This window comes from Copadichromis virginalis, linkage group LG3, assembly GCF_057382275.1.
Source record: "Copadichromis virginalis isolate Kocher_CV1m ecotype Utaka linkage group LG3, C_Virginalis_male_GT1.1, whole genome shotgun sequence".
Lineage (NCBI taxonomy): Eukaryota > Metazoa > Chordata > Actinopteri > Cichliformes > Cichlidae > Copadichromis > Copadichromis virginalis.
The window spans coordinates 62,220,394-62,244,353 of record NC_140620.1 but is presented as its reverse complement, the minus strand read 5'-3'; the positions used below and the strand labels follow the sequence as shown (position 1 = coordinate 62,244,353).

Sequence of the window (23,960 nt, the reverse complement as noted above, 5' to 3'; positions counted from 1 at the left end):
ACACTACACAGTTCATCAGGGTCCCCTCTTTCTGAATCAGGGAAGGTGGGCAGGCCGCGTGTGGGCCGCGGGCCATACGTTGAGTCTCACTGTTTGAAATGTGAACATTGTTCTGCTGCAGTCAATGGACTAAACCAGAGAAGAAGAAAACAGACTTTACCATGAAGATCCTCAGTGTGGATCAGTATAATATCAGCCTGATGTCTGCAGTTTAGTGTCAGCACAACTTTCACATCATATTCATCTCAGCACAACTAAAACATGCTGACTGACCCCAGAGTTTCAAGTCCACATCCTGGACTCTCCAGGAAACCACACAGATGCTTCACTCCTGAATCCTGCAGCTTGTTGTTGGAGCTCAGGTGCAGCTGTCTCAGATGGGAGGGGTTGGACTTCAGTGCTGCTGCCAGATAATCACAGCTGATCTCTGACAAACCACAGTCACTGAATCTGTATAAAGAATGAAAGATGTAAGTTTATTAGACAAAGTGTGAGCTTGAAATCATTCAGTGTTTCATCATCTGTTCAGAGCTGAAGAAGGTTCAGAATGTAGAAGTTTAGAAAATGGAAACTCCAAACAGCTGACAGAGTTCATACGCCTTTGTCAGGGTCAAATTCAAGCAAGACCATGTGAAAATTAAAACACATCATCCTAGGTGAACTTAAACACCTTTGTTCCCCTTTTGTTAAGACATAGAAAAGTACACCACACAAAAATACTGCAAAAGGAAACGGTCGCCTTATATACATAGTGTATAAACTCAAAATGCACATTTCACTTCAAATTAAGATTAAGGCTTTGAACAGATCACATAGTTCAGTTCAACATATAAGACTTTAAGAATGCACAAGCATCTACTTAAAATCTATTTAATTTATCATCCATGATATTATTTTGTACAATTCCAATGTATTTTGTTCATCTCCCTTAAATAAACAGGCAGTCTTAAAGTATGAAATATTCATATACAAACACATATAAATGTGTGTACTGTCTCAGTGGCTGATAGTACCCCACAGGCCTCAGTGTGAGCTTGAAGACATTTATAATGTTTAAGTAGTTTAATGTGCAGGTGCTGACGATAAACACATTTTGAATGAAAGCCGGGGAACTTTGGTAGCACAGAAACAAGTGGCTATTCTTTGTGACTATATGGATCACTCACAATACCATTATTTCACACAAAGGCACCAAATTAATACTCAAAAAAGCTGCAGCAATACACACAAATATAAACAGTACTTGGTGACAACTTTGCTTTTAGCCTTTAACCCTTCTTGACTACTTTTGATGTGGCCTCTATATTTTACCTTTAAAAACAGTTTATCTTGCCAATCTGTTATTTTCTCATTTTGACCAACTGTATCAGCACAATTTATCTAAATTCAGACAAAATTTAAAATACAAGTAGAAAGTGATATTTTGACTGTAAAAACCACACACATGTTTAACGAATCATCTTCATAACTTGAAATGCAAATAGAGATTGTACACTTTTAAAAATACGCACACGTTTTGCAAACAACAAAGTTATATGGTACTATTTACCAAAAAATGCAGCCAAGGCTCAGACGTTTTTCATATAATCATTTCAAACTATTTACAGAACAATCAGGTGTCAAACAATAGTTTGTGTCACTCTAACACATATGAGAACAGCACAGGGATAAACCTGCAGGTCTGACAGCAGGTGTGTCACTCAGCGTTTACACTGCAATCTGCCTTTGTTGGCTTTAAGGCAGCAACTGTGACGATCACTAGTAGAACTGACACACAAAACAAAACAACAGCTACACACTAAATACACAAGACAACAAACTAACTTGAGACCAAACACGGTAAACGTCACAAATCTCTCACGTATCAAAACTCTCTCTCTCTTTCGCTCACTCGCTCTCTCTTGCCGGTCACTCCTAAAACTTCCCCCTTTTGCTAAACAACCAAATGTCATGTTTCCATATCATTTTTGATTGGTCGACATGGTACATTTTCCCACCTATAGGGCTTTGGAGCGTGATGTCACGGGAGATGGGCCATGCCCCCTTCCACCATGACAGTAGGCCAGCCAAAGGATACCATTTCAGCTCTGTGGGGCCGGGCGGCGCTGCTGCACTGGGCCCGGTCTGGATGGGCCTGGGCCCCCTTTCCCTGGCGGGTCGCGGAGTATGGGGGTGCCTACTGGGGTCAGCGGGGGAGCTGGCCCCAGGGAGGGGTCACTTGCCCCTCCCTTCCTTCCCTCCCCATCTCCAGCTGCCTCCCTCTTCCCGCTCCACCACAACCACCCACACATACAGGGCCTTGGAGTAGGGGTATGTCACCAGGGTGCAGAGGAGGCTACCCCCCCCCCCCCCTCTGTCCCCTTCTGGCTGCCTCTGCCTCAATTTTATCCCACAACTTAGACATTCACATTACTCACACTCTCATTACACATACATATAGGATCTTGGGGGTGGGCACCATACACGGAGTCCAAAGTACCATCAGGGTGTACACCCCACCCCTGGCGTCGTTGCCCACCTCTCAATTTTAAATACACGTAGACATTGAGGGCTAGCAGGAGGGACTATGCGCTTACCTGCTGCTCTCTGGCAGGTAGCTCCATGCCCTCCTGGGTTTTAAATGCACCTTAGAACACACATGCATCAACATTACAATGAGTGGGTGGAGGGAGGTTCGGAGTCTTCTCTCACCCCCGTTCTCTGCGACCTGCTGGAGCGGGGGGCTAGGACTAGGAGGAGGAGTTGGCCGTCCGACTGCGGTCTGGAGTGTGGAGCCTTCCTGCTGCTGCGGAGTCGGGGCGGTCTGCCTCCCCCCACCGCAGGGAAAAGGGAAACACCACCTGGGTCTGGGTGCAGTTCCCCCCTCCAGGGGCGGGGGCACCTAGACCCGGTTTGTAGAGTACGCTTGGGGAGTGTGATCGTGTGTACAACGTCTCTTTATGTCTGTCTCCACGTTGGTTGAGTGTGGAGTAAGTGCATATGAGAGCATGAGGGTGGGAATGGATGTTTGTATTTGTGTGTGCCTGTATGTCTGTGTCTATATGTCAGGTTGGGTATCAGACGCCACCTCTCTGGGGACATCTCAGGCCCTCCAAGGTTTGGAGGCCTATCTCCCCCTACCACCACTTCCCCTGCCAGTGGCGGACCCCCTCAGACATCGGTGCGTTGGTGGTTCTTTGTGTCCGGGGATGGGCGTCCAGGTACACACCGGCTCACTCCTTGGCGGCCGCTTATCGGGGCCTGGAGCCTGGGGCTCGCTCGGGCCACTTCGGAGGTGGGGTGCCCCCGGCCTCTCGGCCTGGGGCTCGGTCACTCAGGCGCAGCTGGCTGCCGGCGGAGCTCACGGGCGCGTCACTGCAACCCCCCCTGGCTTCTGCTCCGCGGCTGCTGAGTGAGCCCTCATCTGGGACTCTCCTCAGCTCTTTCCGGGACAGTGGCGCAGCTGCCCCTCTGTTGGTCTTCCTTGGTCTCTTGTGTTCTGGGGGCCTCTGGATGTCTGGAGTTTTGATCTCCTCCACACCTGCTTCACGCCCTGGAGGACGGGGCTGTGGCCCCCCCACACCCTCTAGCAGATTATTACATGAAGGAACCTTTTAAAAAAACAAAAAACAAGCGCGTCCATGCTCACAGGTGTACACACGGGTGATCACACCCACAAACTACACCCTTTTTGGCTCCTACCTCAAAGCACACTGTGTTCTGTTGATCTTATGTGCTGCACAATAATGTTTAACATTTAGTATTTACTGTCATATTCCCATATATCATTGTGATGTTGTTTATTCTATTACTCTTGTTCTCTTCTGCTTGTTTTCTTTTTTCTTTCTCAGCAGGTGATCCAGGTGATCGATATATGCTTTTTTTTTTCTCTGCCCGTTCTGTTGGTTTTTGTCTTTTGCCCTTCTCCCCCGTCCCTCTTCTCAGCTGTTTCTCTTTCCCTCTTTCTTTCTCCCCTTCTTTCCCCCAGTCAAGTCTGTCCCGTATTCAGTAAGTGAAAATAAAATAAACAATAAAAGGTGAATCAAATGGACCATTACGGCAAGGCTGGGATGGTCAGTTTGGTAAAGTAAATCTGTTGGGCATCTTTCTTTGCCTTTAGACAACAATTCTGAGGGCAAAAGAGCCAAACGGGAGAGGCCAAAAAAAAAAAAAAAAAAAAAAGGATACCATTTCAGCTATGGATCGTACGTGTTGTGTTGTCGGTTGCAACGTTAGATCACACGATCGTGAAGGCAAGAAGCTGGATAACGGGCTCTCTTTTCATCGTTTTCCATCCTGGAGGCAACGTGAGGGATCCCATGTATCCGATATTACTAAACAAAGACGTCAGGCTTGGATTGCAGCGGTGAGACGAGCGGATATCGAGTTCTCTGCAATCCCCAGCTTTTTGTTGGTTTGCTCACGGCATTTTCTTTCCGGTGAGTTCTAAATTAATTCATATCACTCTTGAAAGGCTTTTAGTGTTATTTTCAACGTGCTGAGGTCATAGATAATGAGATAAAACATGCTAATGTGTGATGCTGCAGAACCACATCATGTCGACTGAGTAGCTTATGATTTGGCATTATTGCAGGCAAACCAGCATATGAAATGGATGTAACAAATCCAGACTGGGCACCAACACTGCACATGGGGCATGACGACATACCTGTATCAGACTCGGACCGGCACTCAAGGCGTACGCAACGGAAGCGAAAAAGAGCACCCATCGGAGGTAAACAACCCCCCCCCCCCCTCTAAAAACATACTAAATTGCTATCACTGTACACTAATCCGCACATAACTTCCAGATGAATCACACACCTGTCATTGGAATATTGGTGTACATTTACCTTATGTCTAATTTTATCTTACAGGCTTTCGTTATGCAGCTGCAGAGTCTGAAGGTGTGCCCCGTGCAGAAGTGATTGATGAAGATCTGACAGAAGACCAACAGCAAAATCACAATGTCATGGAGGCAGTGGACAGCAGTTGTGTTGGACAAGTGGAGGTTGAGGTAGCAGCTGCAAATGTGGATATACTGAAGAAATGTAAACCTTTTAAAATGATGACAGATTACAAACTCTCAGCTGTGTCTGTAATCAAACCTCTGTAACTTTGCTTCACTTCAGCAGCATCAGCTCATGTTCACATGTTGATTCATGGTTTGCTTCAGTTTTTGATGGACTGCAGAATATTTTGAAGGTTATCTGCTATAAAAAGCCAGAACAGGAAAATCTGCTTCATGTGTTTCTGTTTGATCCTCAGTGACTTTGACACAAAGGCCTCTGCTGTGATGATCACACCTCTGATCAAGTCTCACAGTGTCAGCTTTGTTTTTATACATATGGATATGTGCTGATAAATGATCAGAGTTATAATATTTCCCACTGTCTGCTGTGTGCCGTGACCTTTGACCTGCTAAAGACAGTCAGCTGTGGATTATTCATTGTTGTGTCTGATACTTAGAACTGTGAGGAAGAACACTACACAGTTAATCAGGGTCCCCTCTCTCTGAATCAGGAAAGGTGGGCAGGCCGCGTGTGGGCCGCGGGCCATACGTTGAGTCTCACTGTTTGAAATGTGAACATTGTTCTGCTGCAGTCAATGGACTAAACCAGAGAAGAAGAAAACAGACTTTACCATGAAGATCCTCAGTGTGGATCAGTATAATATCAGCCTGATGTCTGCAGTTTAGTGTCAGCACAACTTTCACATCATATTCATCTCAGCACAACTAAAACATGCTGACTGACCTCAGAGTTTCAAGTCCACATCCTGGACTCTCCAGGAAACCACACAGATGCTTCACTCCTGAATCCTGCAGCTTGTAGTTGTCACTCAGGTCCAGCTGTCTCAGATGGGAGGGGTTGGACTTCAGTGCTGCTGCCAGATAATCACAGCTGATCTCTGACAAACCACAGCCCCTCAATCTGTATAAAGAATGAAAGATGTAAGTTTATTAGACAAAGTGTGAGCTTGAAATCATTCAGTGTTTCATCATCTGTTCAGAGCTGAAGAAGGTTCAGAATGTAGAAGTTTAGAAAATGGAAACTCCAAACAGCTGACAGAGTTCATACGCCTTTGTCAGGGTCAAATTCAAGCAAGACCATGTGAAAATTAAAACACATCATCCTAGGTGAACTTAAACACCTTTGTTCCCCTTTTGTTAAGACATAGAAAAGTACACCACACAAAAATACTGCAAAAGGAAACGGTCGCCTTATATACATAGTGTATAAACTCAAAATGCACATTTCACTTCAAATTAAGATTAAGGCTTTGAACAGATCACATAGTTCAGTTCAACATATAAGACTTTAAGAATGCACAAGCATCTACTTAAAATCTATTTAATTTATCATCCATGATATTATTTTGTACAATTCCAATGTATTTTGTTCATCTCCCTTAAATAAACAGGCAGTCTTAAAGTATGAAATATTCATATACAAACACATATAAATGTGTGTACTGTCTCAGTGGCTGATAGTACCCCACAGGCCTCAGTGTGAGCTTGAAGACATTTATAATGTTTAAGTAGTTTAATGTGCAGGTGCTGACGATAAACACATTTTGAATGAAAGCCGGGGAACTTTGGTAGCACAGAAACAAGTGGCTATTCTTTGTGACTATATGGATCACTCACAATACCATTATTTCACACAAAGGCACCAAATTAATACTCAAAAAAGCTGCAGCAATACACACAAATATAAACAGTACTTGGTGACAACTTTGCTTTTAGCCTTTAACCCTTCTTGACTACTTTTGATGTGGCCTCTATATTTTACCTTTAAAAACAGTTTATCTTGCCAATCTGTTATTTTCTCATTTTGACCAACTGTATCAGCACAATTTATCTAAATTCAGACAAAATTTAAAATACAAGTAGAAAGTGATATTTTGACTGTAAAAACCACACACATGTTTAACGAATCATCTTCATAACTTGAAATGCAAATAGAGATTGTACACTTTTAAAAATACGCACACGTTTTGCAAACAACAAAGTTATATGGTACTATTTACCAAAAAATGCAGCCAAGGCTCAGACGTTTTTCATATAATCATTTCAAACTATTTACAGAACAATCAGGTGTCAAACAATAGTTTGTGTCACTCTAACACATATGAGAACAGCACAGGGATAAACCTGCAGGTCTGACAGCAGGTGTGTCACTCAGCGTTTACACTGCAATCTGCCTTTGTTGGCTTTAAGGCAGCAACTGTGACGATCACTAGTAGAACTGACACACAAAACAAAACAACAGCTACACACTAAATACACAAGACAACAAACTAACTTGAGACCAAACACGGTAAACGTCACAAATCTCTCACGTATCAAAACTCTCTCTCTCTTTCGCTCACTCGCTCTCTCTTGCCGGTCACTCCTAAAACTTCCCCCTTTTGCTAAACAACCAAATGTCATGTTTCCATATCATTTTTGATTGGTCGACATGGTACATTTTCCCACCTATAGGGCTTTGGAGCGTGATGTCACGGGAGATGGGCCATGCCCCCTTCCGCCATGACAGTAGGCCAGCCAAAGGATACCATTTCAGCTATGGATCGTACGTGTTGTGTTGTCGGTTGCAACGTTAGATCACACGATCGTGAAGGCAAGAAGCTGGATAACGGGCTCTCTTTTCATCGTTTTCCGTCCTGGAGGCAACGTGAGGGATCCCATGTATCCGATATTACTAAACAAAGACGTCAGGCTTGGATTGCAGCGGTGAGACGAGCGGATATCGAGTTCTCTGCAATCCCCAGCTTTTTGTTGGTTTGCTCACGGCATTTTCTTTCCGGTGAGTTCTAAATTAATTCATATCACTCTTGAAAGGCTTTTAGTGTTATTTTCAACGTGCTGAGGTCATAGATAATGAGATAAAACATGCTAATGTGTGATGCTGCAGAACCACATCATGTCGACTGAGTAGCTTATGATTTGGCATTATTGCAGGCAAACCAGCATATGAAATGGATGTAACAAATCCAGACTGGGCACCAACACTGCACATGGGGCATGACGACATACCTGTATCAGACTCGGACCGGCACTCAAGGCGTACGCAACGGAAGCGAAAAAGAGCACCCATCGGAGGTAAACAACCCCCCCCCCCCTCTAAAAACATACTAAATTGCTATCACTGTACACTAATCCGCACATAACTTCCAGATGAATCACACACCTGTCATTGGAATATTGGTGTACATTTACCTTATGTCTAATTTTATCTTACAGGCTTTCGTTATGCAGCTGCAGAGTCTGAAGGTGTGCCCCGTGCAGAAGTGATTGATGAAGATCTGACAGAAGACCAACAGCAAAATCACAATGTCATGGAGGCAGTGGACAGCAGTTGTGTTGGACAAGTGGAGGTTGAGGTACCAGCTGCAAATGTGGATATACTGAAGAAATGTAAACCTTTTAAAATGATGACAGATTACAAACTCTCAGCTGTGTCTGTAATCAAACCTCTGTAACTTTGCTTCCCTTCAGCAGCATCAGCTCATGTTCACATGTTGATTCATGGTTTGCTTCAGTTTTTGATGGACTGCAGAATATTTTGAAGGTTATCTGCTATAAAAAGCCAGAACAGGAAAATCTGCTTCATGTGTTTCTGTTTGATCCTCAGTGACTTTGACACAAAGGCCTCTGCTGTGATGATCACACCTCTGATCAAGTCTCACAGTGTCAGCTTTGTTTTTATACATATGGATATGTGCTGATAAATGATCAGAGTTATAATATTTCCCACTGTCTGCTGTGTGCCGTGACCTTTGACCTGCTAAAGACAGTCAGCTGTGGATTATTCATTGTTGTGTCTGATACTTAGAACTGTGAGGAAGAACACTACACAGTTAATCAGGGTCCCCTCTCTCTGAATCAGGAAAGGTGGGCAGGCCGCGTGTGGGCCGCGGGCCATACGTTGAGTCTCACTGTTTGAAATGTGAACATTGTTCTGCTGCAGTCAATGGACTAAACCAGAGAAGAAGAAAACAGACTTTACCATGAAGATCCTCAGTGTGGATCAGTATAATATCAGCCTGATGTCTGCAGTTTAGTGTCAGCACAACTTTCACATCATATTCATCTCAGCACAACTAAAACATGCTGACTGACCTCAGAGTTTCAAGTCCACATCCTGGACTCTCCAGGAAACGACACAGATGCTTCACTCCTGAATCCTGCAGCTTGTAGTTGTTACTCAGGTTCAGCTGTCTCAGATGGGAGGGGTTGGACTTCAGTGCTGCTGCCAGATAATCACAGCTGATCTCTGACAAACCACAGTCACTCAATCTGTATAAAGAATGAAAGATGTAAGTTTATTAGACAAAGTGTGAGCTTGAACTCATTCAGTGTTTCATCATCTGTTCAGAGCTGAAGAAGGTTCAGAATGTAGAAGTTTAGAAAATGGAAACTCCAAACAGCTGAAGCCAACAGGAAGCAGCTTCAAACAAACACAACAAGAGAAAAAACTCTGAATGTTTCACATTAAAGTCGTACATTTATCATAAAAACAGGACAAAGACTTGAAAAAGTCGTGTTTTTCCTTCCAGGAACCACAAGGCTTCACTTTTAAAGGTGAAGTGTGAAAGAAATGGACATATTTGAAGTCCAACACCTTTTTCCAGTCACATTATTAAAGCAGACAAACTACAAGCTCATTTTCATTCCAACAAGTCATCTTCTGACCTGGACTAACAACACTGGTCTCTATGTGCAGCTGGCTGTGAGACCAGTGCTCAGGGAGCGTCTACAAAGTGCAACACTGAAAGAACATCACACACTAGCTTTGTCCCAAAACGTCGGCTGCATCCTTCGGAGGACCCGGTATTCGCGGTCTACGTGGGCCGGGTCCTTCAAAGACTGAAAAGGCTGGAAGTGCGAGGCTGTGAAATGGGACGGTCTAGCCTTCAGATTTGCGTCACCGCTGTCTCGGTGGAGTTTAATAAACTCGGCCGTCTGCTCCTTGCTATCTAAAATATAACAGGACACTGGCGTAAATTCTCGACCGTCTCACACTTCTGTTTAATCAGTTTCCTGTTTAACGTTTATTCAGCTGTGTGAAAATCCCGGAGGAACTTTGATCTCAGCCAAACCGATTTACTCCGGAACAAATAAAACACAGAAAAAAGGCAAACAATTACATTTTTAAGTTATCCGAGTGACTTATATATCATGTTTCACCTGAGTAGCGAAAGAGCGGGGTCTGAAAACGATGAAGCCGGGCGTCCGCTGCTCTCGCCGGCTGGAGTGACCATTGAACCCCCCGGCTTGCTAGCGAGCGGGTGGGTAACAGACGTCTCCGAAAACGTCGGCACACTTTTGCAAATATGTGATGTCTTGATAAACCAAGCAGATATTTGAAGTTTACACAGCTACTTTCTCGCCTGAAAATATGTTAAAAGTTTATTTTGTGACCCAGAAAGATTAATAAGAGTAATTTGAAAACTTAGTAGCTGCCGCCATTGTTGGCAGCTGAAATTTGGCTGGGCCGCGCTATGAATTCTGGGATATGGTGGGCCACGAAGGACACACCCGACGAATCCTTCAAATTCGGGGAAATGAAGGACGCATTTGTCGGGCACATTTGAAGGAGTCGACAAATACGGACAGCCTTCATCGCCTGGCTGTGATGTAATCGGCCTTCAAATGCAGCCTCTGGAGGATGCAGCCGACGTTTTGGGACACAGCTACTAATTTGCTTCCATCATCCAACCTGAAGAGGAAACAGAGACGCCTCCCCTTCAAAGTAAAAGCTGCTCCTTTTGGACACAGTATCAAAGAAAGTCTACAGTATAACATAGAAAAGACAGAACAAAGTTTTGGTTGTTTTTAAATTGTGCAGAAATGAAACTACACTAAGCTCAATTATGTGACAGACATTTCATCCCATGTCAGTTTGGCCTCATCCTGGGCCGGATTATCCAGCACACACTCTGACCACAGGTCCATGTTGAGCAGGATGAGCTGCTGGATAATCTGGAGGCTGTAGCAGCAGCTCACAGTCACAGTGGGTTTCCACTCATGAAAAAGCTCTGGCTGCTTCATTTCTCATCTCATATCAGAGACTTTAATGCTTCACTGAAGCTGTACTGTGATGCTTCCATATTCCAGTGAGGCCTCCATAATGATTTCAGCTGTTCTGTACACACACTGTGTGCCCTGTATGGCTCAAAGTCTCTGCAGCCTGTTTTTATCTGCTATCATCAGATCTTCATCATCCTCATTCACATCCCTCACACACTCTACAGCCTCATCAGCACTGACTTCATCTTCACTGACTGATGGAGCACAACATGAACCTGTGGAGGCTGAAACACTGTCCTGTCAAACATCTCCCCGTCACCACTCCACTTCTATCAGCCTTTAAATGAACCCTGCTCAAGTCTGTCACTTCTGTTTGGAGCCAAAAGAGGTTAAAGATTACGCCACTACATTCTTGTCTAGAAAATATTAAAGTGTATTTGGTGACACACAAAAAAGGGTAAAAGTATAGTTTGGGTCCACACATGTCCAAACCCTGGTGTGTAGGCCTACTTAGTATTGAGAAAAGCCCACTAAAAGAACGCCCACCAGACCAAAGCAATGGTGTTGACTTGATCAGCATTAACCCCGCCCCCTGACTTTGATGGGTGAAGCTGACAAATAAAATGTATTTATGAACAGCGATGCAGGGCCAGGAGTAGCAACGTGAATTAAATAAATACATCATTAAATAATTCATTAAATGTGTCAGTAAAATAATTAAAATAGAAAACAAACCAACAAAATATGTAATTAACTAATTTGAATTGTACATAAATACTTAATGAATTATTTTAAATGAAATTAACCGATAATTCATTGTGATTTTGTTTTGTGTTTTGATGAGCTAATAATCAGCTCTCTTTTTCTCATTGTTGTTCTAAGCCGCTTATCCAAAGGTAAGGCACTACCTGTTGAATTATTTCCAAAGTGTGCCAAATTGGACATTACAAATTAAAGTCTACTCACTGAAATTACTGGGGAATGTCTGCTTTGATTTTGATGAGAATCTCATGACAGTACTGAGGATTTAATGCAGTTGGACTGCTAAAAATGATTGAATGCGGTTGGACCGCTAAAGGATTTAATACGGTTGGACCGCTAAAGGATTTAATACGGTTGGACCGTGGAAAGCAGTTGGACTGCTGAGTGATTTTAGTATATTAGGGAATTTGGTTATTGTTTGGGGTGGAGCCCGTATTGGTTATAAGGTTGGACCTGCTTCAGTCTTACACTTTTTTGGCTGTTTTACTGTTGTTCCAAAGTATTATAAATTATTCAAGAACGTCAGTTGGACTGATAGGAAGCGCAGTGCTCAGAGGTAACGCTTGCCAATGCCAAGGACGCTTAGGCATTGTCCTCGAAGAGGGATAGTCAGTTGGTCACTGTGGAGCTTGGGGCACTCCAGAATAACTAGGAGTTAGAGTCTCCTTACCGTTTGGAACGGTAGTCTGCGCTTTTTTGGCCAGCAGAAGTTGGACTTCGGGCGTGTAACTTTAACTTAAAACTTCGGGGTAAGCCTTGGCTGTGAAATGCCAAAAATAGAGCTTCAGGCAAAGTTTGGGTTGGTTGACGCTTTTAAATTGAGTTAGGGATTTTAGAGATGAGGCCAGAAACTGTTGGACAGATACTGGTTAATTGATCACAAAAAAGTTGGACTTTATCGGTTGGACCGTTAACTTAAATTTGTCGAAATTGTTTAGGCGCTAAAGCTGACAGATGTGACAGTGGTTGTAAATATAAGACGTCTTTGTAATATAAAATAAGAGATCTCTGTGTGAAAGGAGTCTGAGGCAGTGCTGGAGCTATTTTTAGACTGTGTGTGTGTGAGTGTGAAAATGCAAATTAGTCAGCAGTGAACTGTTTAAACCACAGTTGGTTTTACAAATACTGCTGCAAACATTGTTGAGTGTGTGTTTAAGACGCCATTTATGTTCATTAGAGGGCTATAAATAAAGTTTTGAGTTGCCGTAGTGGATGTATAGTAATTGACTGAGTTTTGATATATAAATATAGTGAGTGCACTGTATATATTTAAGACTAACATATTACTTTTAGGAGTAACCTCTCATCAGCAATAAATGCTGGTGTGTTTTATTTTTTCTATTCTATGTGTGTGCTGTGAGAATTAATAGAGGTTTCAATTGTTTTCTTTGACTTGCTCTTTCTGATTATGAAAGGCATGTCTGAAATACTCTTAGGAAAGCGTGTTGTGAGTATATTCCTCAACTCTTGTCACAGTTTAAGTGTGTGAATGCTGTGAGTAGCAGGTTTTGAGTGATTGGGTGTGATTTGTACAAAATAATAAATAATAATAACACTATGAAAGTTGATAGTAGAGTGAGTGCAGAAGTGGAAGTGTGAGAGAAAAGGCGGTGTGTGTGTGAGACGATCTGACAAACGCAAAGAATTTAGTATATTTAGAAGTGTGTGCGTGAAATAAGGGTGAATTGTTTTAGATCAAGACTTAGTAAAACAAGAGTTTTATTAGCCTGTAAAAAAAACAAAACAGGAGAGATAGAAACAGAAAATATGGTTCTGAGCAGCTGCAAGGTTGACAGGAAATGGTGTGTGTGACAGGAACTTTGCATGCCCATAAAAGGAACTGACTGTGACAAGTGAGCACACAGAGAGAGAAACATACGAGTTAAACTCCAGGCAGATGAAGCAAATGGAGGTTTTAAGAAAAGAAATGAAAAGGATATTAATTGTATGCTTTAGTGTGTCAATACAGGTGGACTTCTTTCAACCTAGAATCTTGAGTACAAAACCATTGATTAACAGAATTGGGAAGAAAACAGGCCAGATTTTGGCTTAAAATTTTACAGCTTGACCTCCCACTTGTCCCGATCCTGAGAAGAAGCTCATAGGACAGTTAATCTCCTGATGAAGACCGACAGAACATCGTGGACTTCAAGAATTAACAGCAGGCAAAAGACAGTGCAACTGAAACTACACTGACGATACCAGCAGCAACATGGAAGAAAAGCACGTGATGGAAAATGCACGGTGAACTGCAGGCTGGTAAGAACAGTGTGACATCACTGTTTAAAGACACTGAATGGGATATTTCGCCAGGCTGGGATTTAATCTAAAAGGAAAATACTGAAAAGAGCAACGGAGAAGAAACAGAGAAGAAACAGACTGTGTTTGCTGGGGATCACAAGACAACAAAGGACACTAAGAGAAGGGCACAGGGGCCAGTGGGAAGGTGAAGCCCAGACGAGTTCGACTGCGAGAATAGAGGGTACAATTGGGTTGAAATTGAAGCCGGAACTCAGGATGGTTTAGGGATGTCCACGTCACAAACAAAGAGGTAAACAAAAAGAAGGTAAAATAAAGAGAGAAAATAACTGACAATTACATTAATGAATAGAAGACACACATACAGATATTACATAGATTTATTTTTAGGATAAAGGGGAGAGCTTATACGTAGAAATGACTTTTTATACATATTGCATTTTGTGCCTTTAAGGGAGTTGTGGCTCAATTCGTCTCTTGTGGGTCACGAGCCTTTGGCTAGCGCTATGATTAGCCAATCTACTGTGAGGATGATATGAGTTATTGAAGGATTGCACACGCTTACAGACATATAGAGTCCATGAACACACATGACAGTATTGATTCCAGGCAAAAGGCCTCAAATTAATTTAGCGTTTAACTGAACTTGAGCTGGCCCTGTAACAAGTGACAGAAAAGAGGAACTGAATAGGAGTTTCTTGCTTTAGAGAAGGACCAAAGGAAGGAAAGCATATATTTTGGTTAAGTCTGATAAACTAGAATGAGAAGGTATTGTTACATCAAAGGAGCAAGATGAAATAAAAAGGCTGTACCAAAAACAGGCTATAACATAGGAAATGTGAGTTTTAAAATGAAGTTAGTGTTAACACACAGGAGTTGTTTCAAGGCAGCGTTTAGCTGTGATAAAATGTATGCAGGAGTAATTGCTTATATGTTTAAACTTAATTGATTAAAGTGGTTGTTTTTTTTGGATCTTTTAGTAGAATAGGCGCTTATAATGATTTTCTTGTGAAAGGAGATTCTAGGTCAGAGTGGAGGCCTTGCAGCAGCGAGACTTCTGTGTACAGGATGTTGATGATTAGATAAGGCAAGCGACAGGAAACGCATGCAGGGACGTGAAAGCAGCGTTTTAAGAGTTTTAAAATGATGAGTAACGTTGAAGAATATATATAAATACAAGTCAATAAGTCAAGAAGATAATTAGGATCAGGCTTTTGATTAAAGAGTCCCAAAGATGATAAGTTAGGGAGGTGCAGGAAAAGGTGTTTGGTTTGCTTTACACAAGATCTCGGCGACCACAGGGGGGTGAGGATCCTGGAGGCCCGAGGCATGATGGACCACAAGAGAGGGACGCAGAAAAAACCTAATCTTACGCATGGAGTGTTCTCGAGGGGGAGCTGGTGTTTATTACTGGACCACTTAGATGACATGAGGTTGTCTGATTTGCTGAGCCAGAGGACGGCTAGAGAGGGTCAGAGCGGGAGTGGTGACCCCGATGTCCATGATGCCATGGATGGACATGGAAGCAGCTGAGTGGGCCGAGGAGTGACCCAACACAATGTATTGTGACCTCTGGTGTTCCAGAGGTCGAGAGAGGGAGTATTGAGATTGGAGAGATATTTTGCTGCTATTGTTAAAGGCTCATGTTCTCACTTAGATCATCGATTTCTACTTACATTTCTTTCTGGGAAAAATGGGGATTACTTTGGAAACAGGAAGCATTTTCCCCAATAAGCAGCCCTGGATTAGTAAATCACTCCAACATGTTCTCAGGCAGAAGAAGCTGTCTTGTTGTGAGGGAGAGAAGAAAAAGATTGAGGCACAGAAACTTGTTGAAAGAGAGATAAAGCAGCTAAAATCAGGTGTAAAAGTAAAGCAGAGGATGAGCTGAATAAAGGACACTCAAGGCTGGCTTGGAAAGGAATGAAGTCCATGGTGGGGATGCAGAACAAGGAGCAAAGATGAATGTGATGCTGAATCAGCAGAAGACTTGGACTCATTTGATTCCAGCTTTGATATCATTGATTTCAATGAAGAGCTTTGTGATTGTAGCAAAGGGCTGGTAGCTCTGAGAGTCCCACTGATGAGGTGTTTGTGTGGAAATCTCTTAGTGGGACCAAAGAGAGAAAAAGCCCTGGTCCTGATGCTGTGGGAGGGAAATGATTGAAGTGTGCTGTGAGGAACTGACTGGGAGATTTTCACACATTTTCCAGTCCTCCTTGGAACAACAGGAAGTTCCCAGCATATGGAAACAAAGGTTAAGTGTCCTATGGCACTCAGTGATGATGCTGCTGTGGCCCCACCACCTCCACCTCTTTGTAAAGGAACTAACTGTAATCTGAAGCTTCAAATGGGACTAAGACTTCCTCCACTAGGTGGCAGTGTCTGATGAGAAAGTGTTAGTGGAGCTGGCCTGGAGTCAGAAACAGGAAGATGCAGGATTTGGGCTGAAATGGGGAAAAGTGGTTCGCACTAGTGCCTTAAAGCAAGAAGGTTGTAGGTTGAAGCTTGTTGGCCTTTCTGTGGAGGTTGGATGTTCTCCCACAGTCCAATGAAATGCTGCTTAGGTTCATTGGTGCTTCTAAATTGGCTGTAGGTGTGGATGTGAGAGAGTGCTTCTCTGTGTCTCTCTGTTTGCCCTGTGATGGACTGCTCACCTGTGCAGGTGGACCACGCCTCTTGCCCTATGACAGCTAGGGCACAGGCTGCAGCTTTGATCTTCACAGTCTGCTTCATGAAACTCATTCTAACCCTGAATGTCAGAGTGTTCCTCCTTCTCTTTCCCATCATTCATGCTGGCAGTGGAGGAGATTTGGATGTTGGACTGTGTTTTGGATGATGTGTGTATGTTTGTGTTGGACTGCTGTCTGTAAAGCAAACACACATTTTGCTTTGGATTTCAGTGTCAGACAGACTTTAAGGTGGAATGAAGAGTTGGAGAGTTTCACAGTGAATTATCCAGTGGAAGATTTTTCTTCTTCTTTTTGAAGGTTTGAAAAGTGAACATTGTTCTGCTGCAGTCAATGGACTAAACCAGAGAAGAAGAAAACAGACTTTACCATGAAGATCCTCAGTGTGGATCAGTATAATATCAGCCTGATGTCTGCAGTTTAGTGTCAGCACAACTTTCACATCATATTCATCTCAGCACAACTAAAACATGCTGACTGACCTCAGAGTTTCAAGTCCACATCCTGGACTCTCCAGGAAACCACACAGATGCTTCACTCCTGAATCCTGCAGGTTGTAGTTCCTGGTCAGGTCCAGCTGTCTCAGATGGGAGGGGTTGGACTTCAGTGCTGCTGCCAGATAATCACAGCTGATCTCTGACAAACCACAGTCCCACAATCTGTATAAAGAATGAAAGATGTAAGTTTATTAGACAAAGTGTGAGCTTGAAATCATTCAGTGTTTCATCATCTGTTCAGAGCTGAAGAAGGTTCAGAATGTAGAAGTTTAGAAAATGGAAACTCCAAACAGCTGAAGCCAACAGGAAGCAGCTTCAAACAAACACAACAAGAGAAAAAACTCTGAATGTTTCACATTAAAGTCGTACATTTCTCATGAAAACAGGACAAAGACTTGAAAAAGTCGTGTTTTTCCTTCCAGGAACCACAAGGCTTCACTTTTAAAGGTGAAGTGTGAAAGAAATGGACATATTTGAAGTCCAACACCTTTTTCCAGTCACATTATTAAAGCAGACAAACTACAAGCTCATTTTCATTCCAACAAGTCATCTTCTGACCTGGACTAACAACACTGGTCTCTATGTGCAGCTGGCTGTGAGACCAGTGCTCAGGGAGCGTCTACAAAGTGCAACACTGAAAGAACATCACACACTCATTTGCTTCCATCATCCAACCTGAAGAGGAAACAGAGACGCCTCCCCTTCAAAGTAAAAGCTGCTCCTTTTGGACACAGTATCAAAGAAAGTCTACAGTATAACATAGAAAAGACAGAACAAAGTTTTGGTTGTTTTTAAATTGTGCAGAAATGAAACTACACTAAGCTCAATTATGTGACAGACATTTCATCCCATGTCAGTTTGGCCTCATCCTGGGCCGGATTATCCAGCACACACTCTGACCACAGGCCCAGGGGCCACGCACAGCTGGGCTCCATCCAAGAGACAGGAAACAAACCAACACAATAATAAAAAGCACCATGTGATCTTCTTACATCTTCAAGACAAACATAGTAAAAACATGAGCATATTTGTTTCCTGATAAAATGATGTGACAGGTAGAACAGAGTAAAGTGGTGGTGTTACAGCCTTTCTCCCCTCTGCTGCCGAGGCTGTTAGTCTCTCCCAAACTCAGCTACAGGACTTCCAAATGAATGAAAGCAGCAGAAGTGGCTTTACAAATGAAAGAGGAAGAGGAGAAGAAGAGGAGAGGGAAACATCACACTTCCATTAAAGTTGGTGAGGAAATGTTGAGCAGGATGAGCTGCTGGCTAATCTGGAGGCTGTAGCAGCAGCTCACAGTCACAGTGGGTTTCCACTCATGAAAAAGCTCTGGCTGCTTCATTTCTCATCTCATATCAGAGACTTTAATGCTTCACTGAAGCTGTACTGTGATGCTTCCATATTCCAGTGAGGCCTCCATAATGATTTCAGCTGTTCTGTACACACACTGTGTGCCCTGTATGGCTCAAAGTCTCTGCAGCCTGTTTTTATCTGCTATCATCAGATCTTCATCATCCTCATTCACATCCCTCACACACTCTACAGCCTCATCAGCACTGACTTCATCTTCACTGACTGATGGAGCACAACATGAACCTGTGGAGGCTGAAACACTGTCCTGTCAAACATCTCCCCGTCACCACTCCACTTCTGTCAGCCTTTAAATGAACCCTGCTCAAGTCTGTCACTTCTGTTTGGAGCCAAAAGAGGTTAAAGATTACGCCACTACATTCTTGTCTAGAAAATATTAAAGTGTATTTGGTGACACACAAAAAAGGGTAAAAGTATAGTTTGGGTCCACACATGTCCAAACCCTGGTGTGTAGGCCTACTTAGTATTGAGAAAAGCCCACTAAAAGAACGCCCACCAGACCAAAGCAATGGTTTTGACTTGGTCAGCATTAACCCCGCCCCCTGACTTTGATGGGTGAAGCTGACAAATAAAATGTATTTATGAACAACGATGCAGGGCCAGGAGTAGCAACGTGAATTAAATAAATACATCATTAAATAATTCATTAAATGTGTCAGTAAAATAATTAAAATAGAAAACAAACCAACAAAATATGTAATTAACTAATTTGAATTGTACATAAATACATAATGAATTATTTTAAATGAAATTAACTGATAATTAATTATCAATATATTTTTTTTAAATTAATTATGTACATTTTTAATTAATCACTGAAATAAATAATTCATTAGTGATGTATTTATTTAATACAACCATAAAATTATTGCTAGTTTAATCAAAATAAATTTAAGACATCAATATTAAAGGTTAAATTATGATAATGAATACATGCAACTATAACTGATGATGTAAGAATTTGGATTTTTTAAGCTAAAGCGAAGGTGCTGACTCACTTGGCATGTTAGGCTACGTTCACTCTGCAGGTCTTAATGCTCAATTCCGATTTTTTGATCAAATCCGATTTTTTTATCTGCTCGTTCACACTACAAATAAAATGCGACAGCAAACGCGCTCTAGTGTGAACGCTCAAAGCGGCCCGCATGCGCAAAAGAAGACTTCACACACAACGTGCTCTGTTTAGACCCAGAGCAAACAATATTGTTTGACAGATGGCCCTTAATATAAAGACTTCGGACTTTACGTTTCCCAATTTTTGCTTTAAGTTATTTTGTTATTTACATAATAATGTAGATAACCTAATAATGATCCTTATTGCTGTTTTAGAGGAGCGGTGCTTCAAAGGATAGCTGCAGATTTCTGTCAGAATCTGCAGATTATACAGTACAAATAAAAAGTTCACGTTTCTCCAACGCTGTCTTCCCAACAGTTTCACTGACATCTACACGGGATGGCCAGGAAGCGTTTGCGATGTCTTATCGGGCGCTGATAATTGCCGTCTGTCTTGTGTTGGTGACGTAAAAGACGGATTTAATGCGACTTGACCATTCAAACAGCAGTCGCTTTCTAAAACATCGGATATGTATCGGATTCAGTACCACATACGAAAGTGACCCAGATCGGATTTGAAAATATCGGATTTACGCCGTTCACACTGTCATAGCATGATCGGATATGGGTCGCATAGGGTCAAAAAAATCGGATTTGATGCGCTTTCGCCTGCAGTGTGAACGTAGCCTTACTCTCAAATCCTCCCTAATAACAAGAACATAATTACACTTTAGCCACAAGAGGGCAGCAGCATTAAGTCGCATGTATATAAAGGTACAGTGATTATATTACAGTGATTTTGACAAAAACAAAACAGAAGTTCATGGCAGTGTGTTTTTCATAACATACCAACCAAATTAAATAATAAAAACTTCATAACTTACAGAACTTTTTTAGAGACTTTGACCACTGGCAGCAGCCTCAGAAGAGCCTCCTCTGAAGCAGAGTATTTATTCAGGTCAAACACGTCCAGATCTTTTTCTGATGACAGTAAGATGAAGACCAGAGCTGACCACTGAGCAGGAGACAGTTTATCTGTGGAGAGATGTCCTGATCTCAGGGACTGTTGGATCTCCTCCAGTAGAGAACGATCATTCAGTTCATTCAGACAGTGAAACAGATTGATGCTTTTCTCTGCAGACAGATTCTCACTGAGCTTCTCCTTGATGTACTGAACTGCTTCTTGATTGGTCTTTGAGCTACTTCCTGTTTGTGTCATGAGGCCTTGCAAACGAGTTTGATTAGTCTTCAGACCCAAGAGAAAACGAAGGAACAAGTCCAGGTGTCCATTGGGGCTCTGTAAGGCCTTGTCCACAGCACACTGGTAGAAGTATTTCTCTGTCTCAGAGCTTGTTTGTTGTTCTTCCAGCAGATTGAGTCCAGAGTTGATGAAGGTCAGGTGGACATGAAGAGCAGCCAGAAACTCCTGAACACTGAGATGAACAAAGCAGAACACCTTGTTCTGGTACAGTTGTTTCTCCTCTTTAAAGATCTGTGTGAACACTCCTGAGTACACTGAGGCTGCTCTGATATCGATGCCACACTCTGTCAGGTCTGGTTCATAGAAGATCAGGTTTCCTTTCTGCAGCTGATCAAAAGCCAGTTTTCCCAGTGACTCAATCATCTTCCTGCTCTCTGGACTCCAGTGTGGATCTGTCTCAGCTCCTCCATCATATTTGATCCTCTTCACTTTGGCCTGAACCACCAGGAAGTGGATGTACATCTCAGTCAGGGTCTTGGGCAGCTCTCCTCCCTCTCTGGTTTCCAGCACATCCTCCAGAACTGTAGCAGTGATCCAGCAGAAGACTGGGATGTGACACATGATGTGGAGGCTTCGAGCTTTCTTGATGTGGGAGATGATCCTGCTGGCCTGCTTCTTATCTCTGAATCTCTTCCTGAAGTACTCCCCCTTCTGTGGGTCAGTGAACCCTCTGACCTCTGTCACCATGTCGACACACTGAGGAGGGATCTGATTGGCTGCTGCAGGTCGTGTTGTTATCCAAAGGCGAGCAGAAGGGAGCAGGTTCCCTCTGATGAGGTTTGTCAGCAGCTCATCCAATGAGGTGGACTTTCTTGTTTCAGTCAGGATTTTAGTTTTGTTGAAGTCCAAATGAAGTCGACACTCATCCAGACCATCAAGTATGAACACAACCTGGAAGTCTTCAAGCCTGCAGATTCCTGATTCGTTAGTTTGATTAAAGAAGTGATGAACAAGTTCCACCAAGCTGAACTTTTCCTCTTTCAGCACATTCAGCTCTCTGAAAGTGAATGGAAATATGAACTGGATGTCCTGGTTGGCTTTGTCTTCAGCCCAGTCCAGGCTGTATTTCTGTGTTAAGACTGTTTTCCCAATGCCAGCCACTCCCTTTGTCAGCACTGTTCTGATTGGTTCGTCTCTTCCTGGTGAGGCTTTAAAGATGTCTTCTTGTCTGATTGTTGTTTCTGGTCTGTCTGGTTTCCTGGATGCTGTTTCAATCTGTCTGACCTCATGTTCATCATTGACCTCTGCAGTCCCTCCCTCTGTGATGTAGAGCTCTGTGTAGATCTGATTCAGGAGGGTTGGGCTTCCTGCTTTAGCGATGCCCTCAAACACACACTGGAACTTCTTCTTCAGTTGGGCTTTAAGTTCACGTTTACAGAGTGGAGCAAATATTTCTGAAGGTAAGAAATTCAGAAAAAAATATTATATAATAAATATCATAGCCTTTCAGTACCCTGAAAGGATGAATGTCTATTGGTCCATTTCTTGAGCTATTAGGAAAGATCAATATTCAGTCTTTAGAGAAATTCTCTTACTGCTCTGCAGATGGTCAGCCATCTCATGCTGCTTAAGTCTCCTCAAGAAGTGGAGTGTGATCTTCAGAAATGCTTCTCTGCAGCTCTTTCTTTCATCTTCATCCTCTCCTTCAAACATCTCCTCATCCTCCATCTGGCTCTTTAAAGTTTCTGGGTGATCTGGACTCAGAAGCTTCTGGATCTTCTTCAGCTCGTTCTTCACAAACATGGTGATGTTGTCCTCCAGCCGCTGGAAAAGAAGACTATATGAATTACCCAGTGGTAAATGGACTGGTTCATATATAGCTCTCTTTGATACTCTGTGCACACAAAGCATTTTATACAACATGCCTCATTCAACCAAGCACATTGTTCTATGCTTAAATACTTTCTTTCACACTCTGATGGATGCATCAGAGGGCAGCTTGGGTTTAGTACGTTACCCAGTACATTTGCCAGCCAGGGTTTGATTCACAAACCTTCTGACTAGTAGCTGACCTGCTCCCCTCCTGAGCTACAGTCACCCCAATCTGACTGAAATCATGGAGCCCAAACTCTGATTTATGTTGGACACAATGACAATCCTCTAGTCCACAAAGTGCAGCATAGAGGTGACTGAAAAGAACAAATGTAAACGTAGTACTACAAACCATAACCACAGAGTCCAGGTGTGTTTGATGCTGCTGTGCAGACTGACCAGTGGAAACCTCTGCTCTCTGCTGGTCCACTCTGTGGAGGAGTAATGTATAATTAGCTCATGTTATGTCTGTCCACACACAGACACAAGCTAAAGGTCCATGAAGTGATGTTTGGATGGGTTCAGTCAATCAGATGACTGTCATGGTGAAGCTTTGCTAGTCCTGCTGATCCCACTGAGAATTAACAACTCAGTTTCCAGATGTCTGTAGTTTTCTGCTCAGTTTCTTTAGTCCCAACAGCTCTTACCATCTCCTGCATAAAGCTTTCCCTCCATGCTCAGATGCCCTGGAACAAGGTGCTCTCTTTATATCAGTGACTGGTTTAAAGGGACAACTTGCAGTGCTCGCCAAACTTTGTGTCAGCAAAAGTAGTTCTAATGTTTCTTACATTTATTACATTTTTACATTTTTACACACACAAATCAATGAACGCAAAAACATGAACTTTCCAGATATTTTGTTTCACAATGTTACAAAACTCAGTTCACAACTACACAGTCAGATTTACAAGTACAAAATATTTATGACCACAGTTTGAGCCGATGTATGTCCCGAGTCTGTGGACTCAGTAGTTTTGTTTTGATTGTTATTGTCTTTTGTTACAATTTCATTCTGATTAAGATTTTCTACTTCTGAGGTTTTGGTTTCTGTGTTCCCTCTGTACTGTGTTAGTATTGTGTCTCTGTGTTCACTTCCTGTTTTATTTTGACAGTGCCATGTCCTATGTTAGTGTGTCTACTTTTGCTTCCCCTTGTCTGGTTATGTCCAATGAATCCTGCTGTGTCTCCCTTTTCTCATTCCCTGATGGCTCTTTTGTGTATATGAGCCCTTTGTTTTC

The 23,960-nt window shown here is 42.6% G+C and overlaps 1 protein-coding gene and 1 long non-coding RNA gene across 2 annotated transcripts in view; both read right to left on the bottom strand.

Annotated features, from left to right (window-relative positions):
• LOC146716503 (uncharacterized) overlaps positions 1-23,960 on the bottom strand; it is a 62,352-nt gene that overhangs the window by 4,639 nt on the left and 33,753 nt on the right. The window lies entirely within an intron of this gene.
• On the bottom strand, positions 17,192-22,669 carry LOC146716507 (protein NLRC3-like). The gene is made up of 3 exons (XM_085452553.1): positions 22,446-22,669; positions 20,534-22,304; positions 17,192-17,387 (listed from the first exon to the last, which is right to left on the bottom strand). Exons 1-3 carry the CDS (start codon positions 22,651-22,653, stop codon positions 17,192-17,194), a joined length of 2,175 nt encoding a protein of 724 aa, XP_085308679.1. The 5' UTR covers positions 22,654-22,669.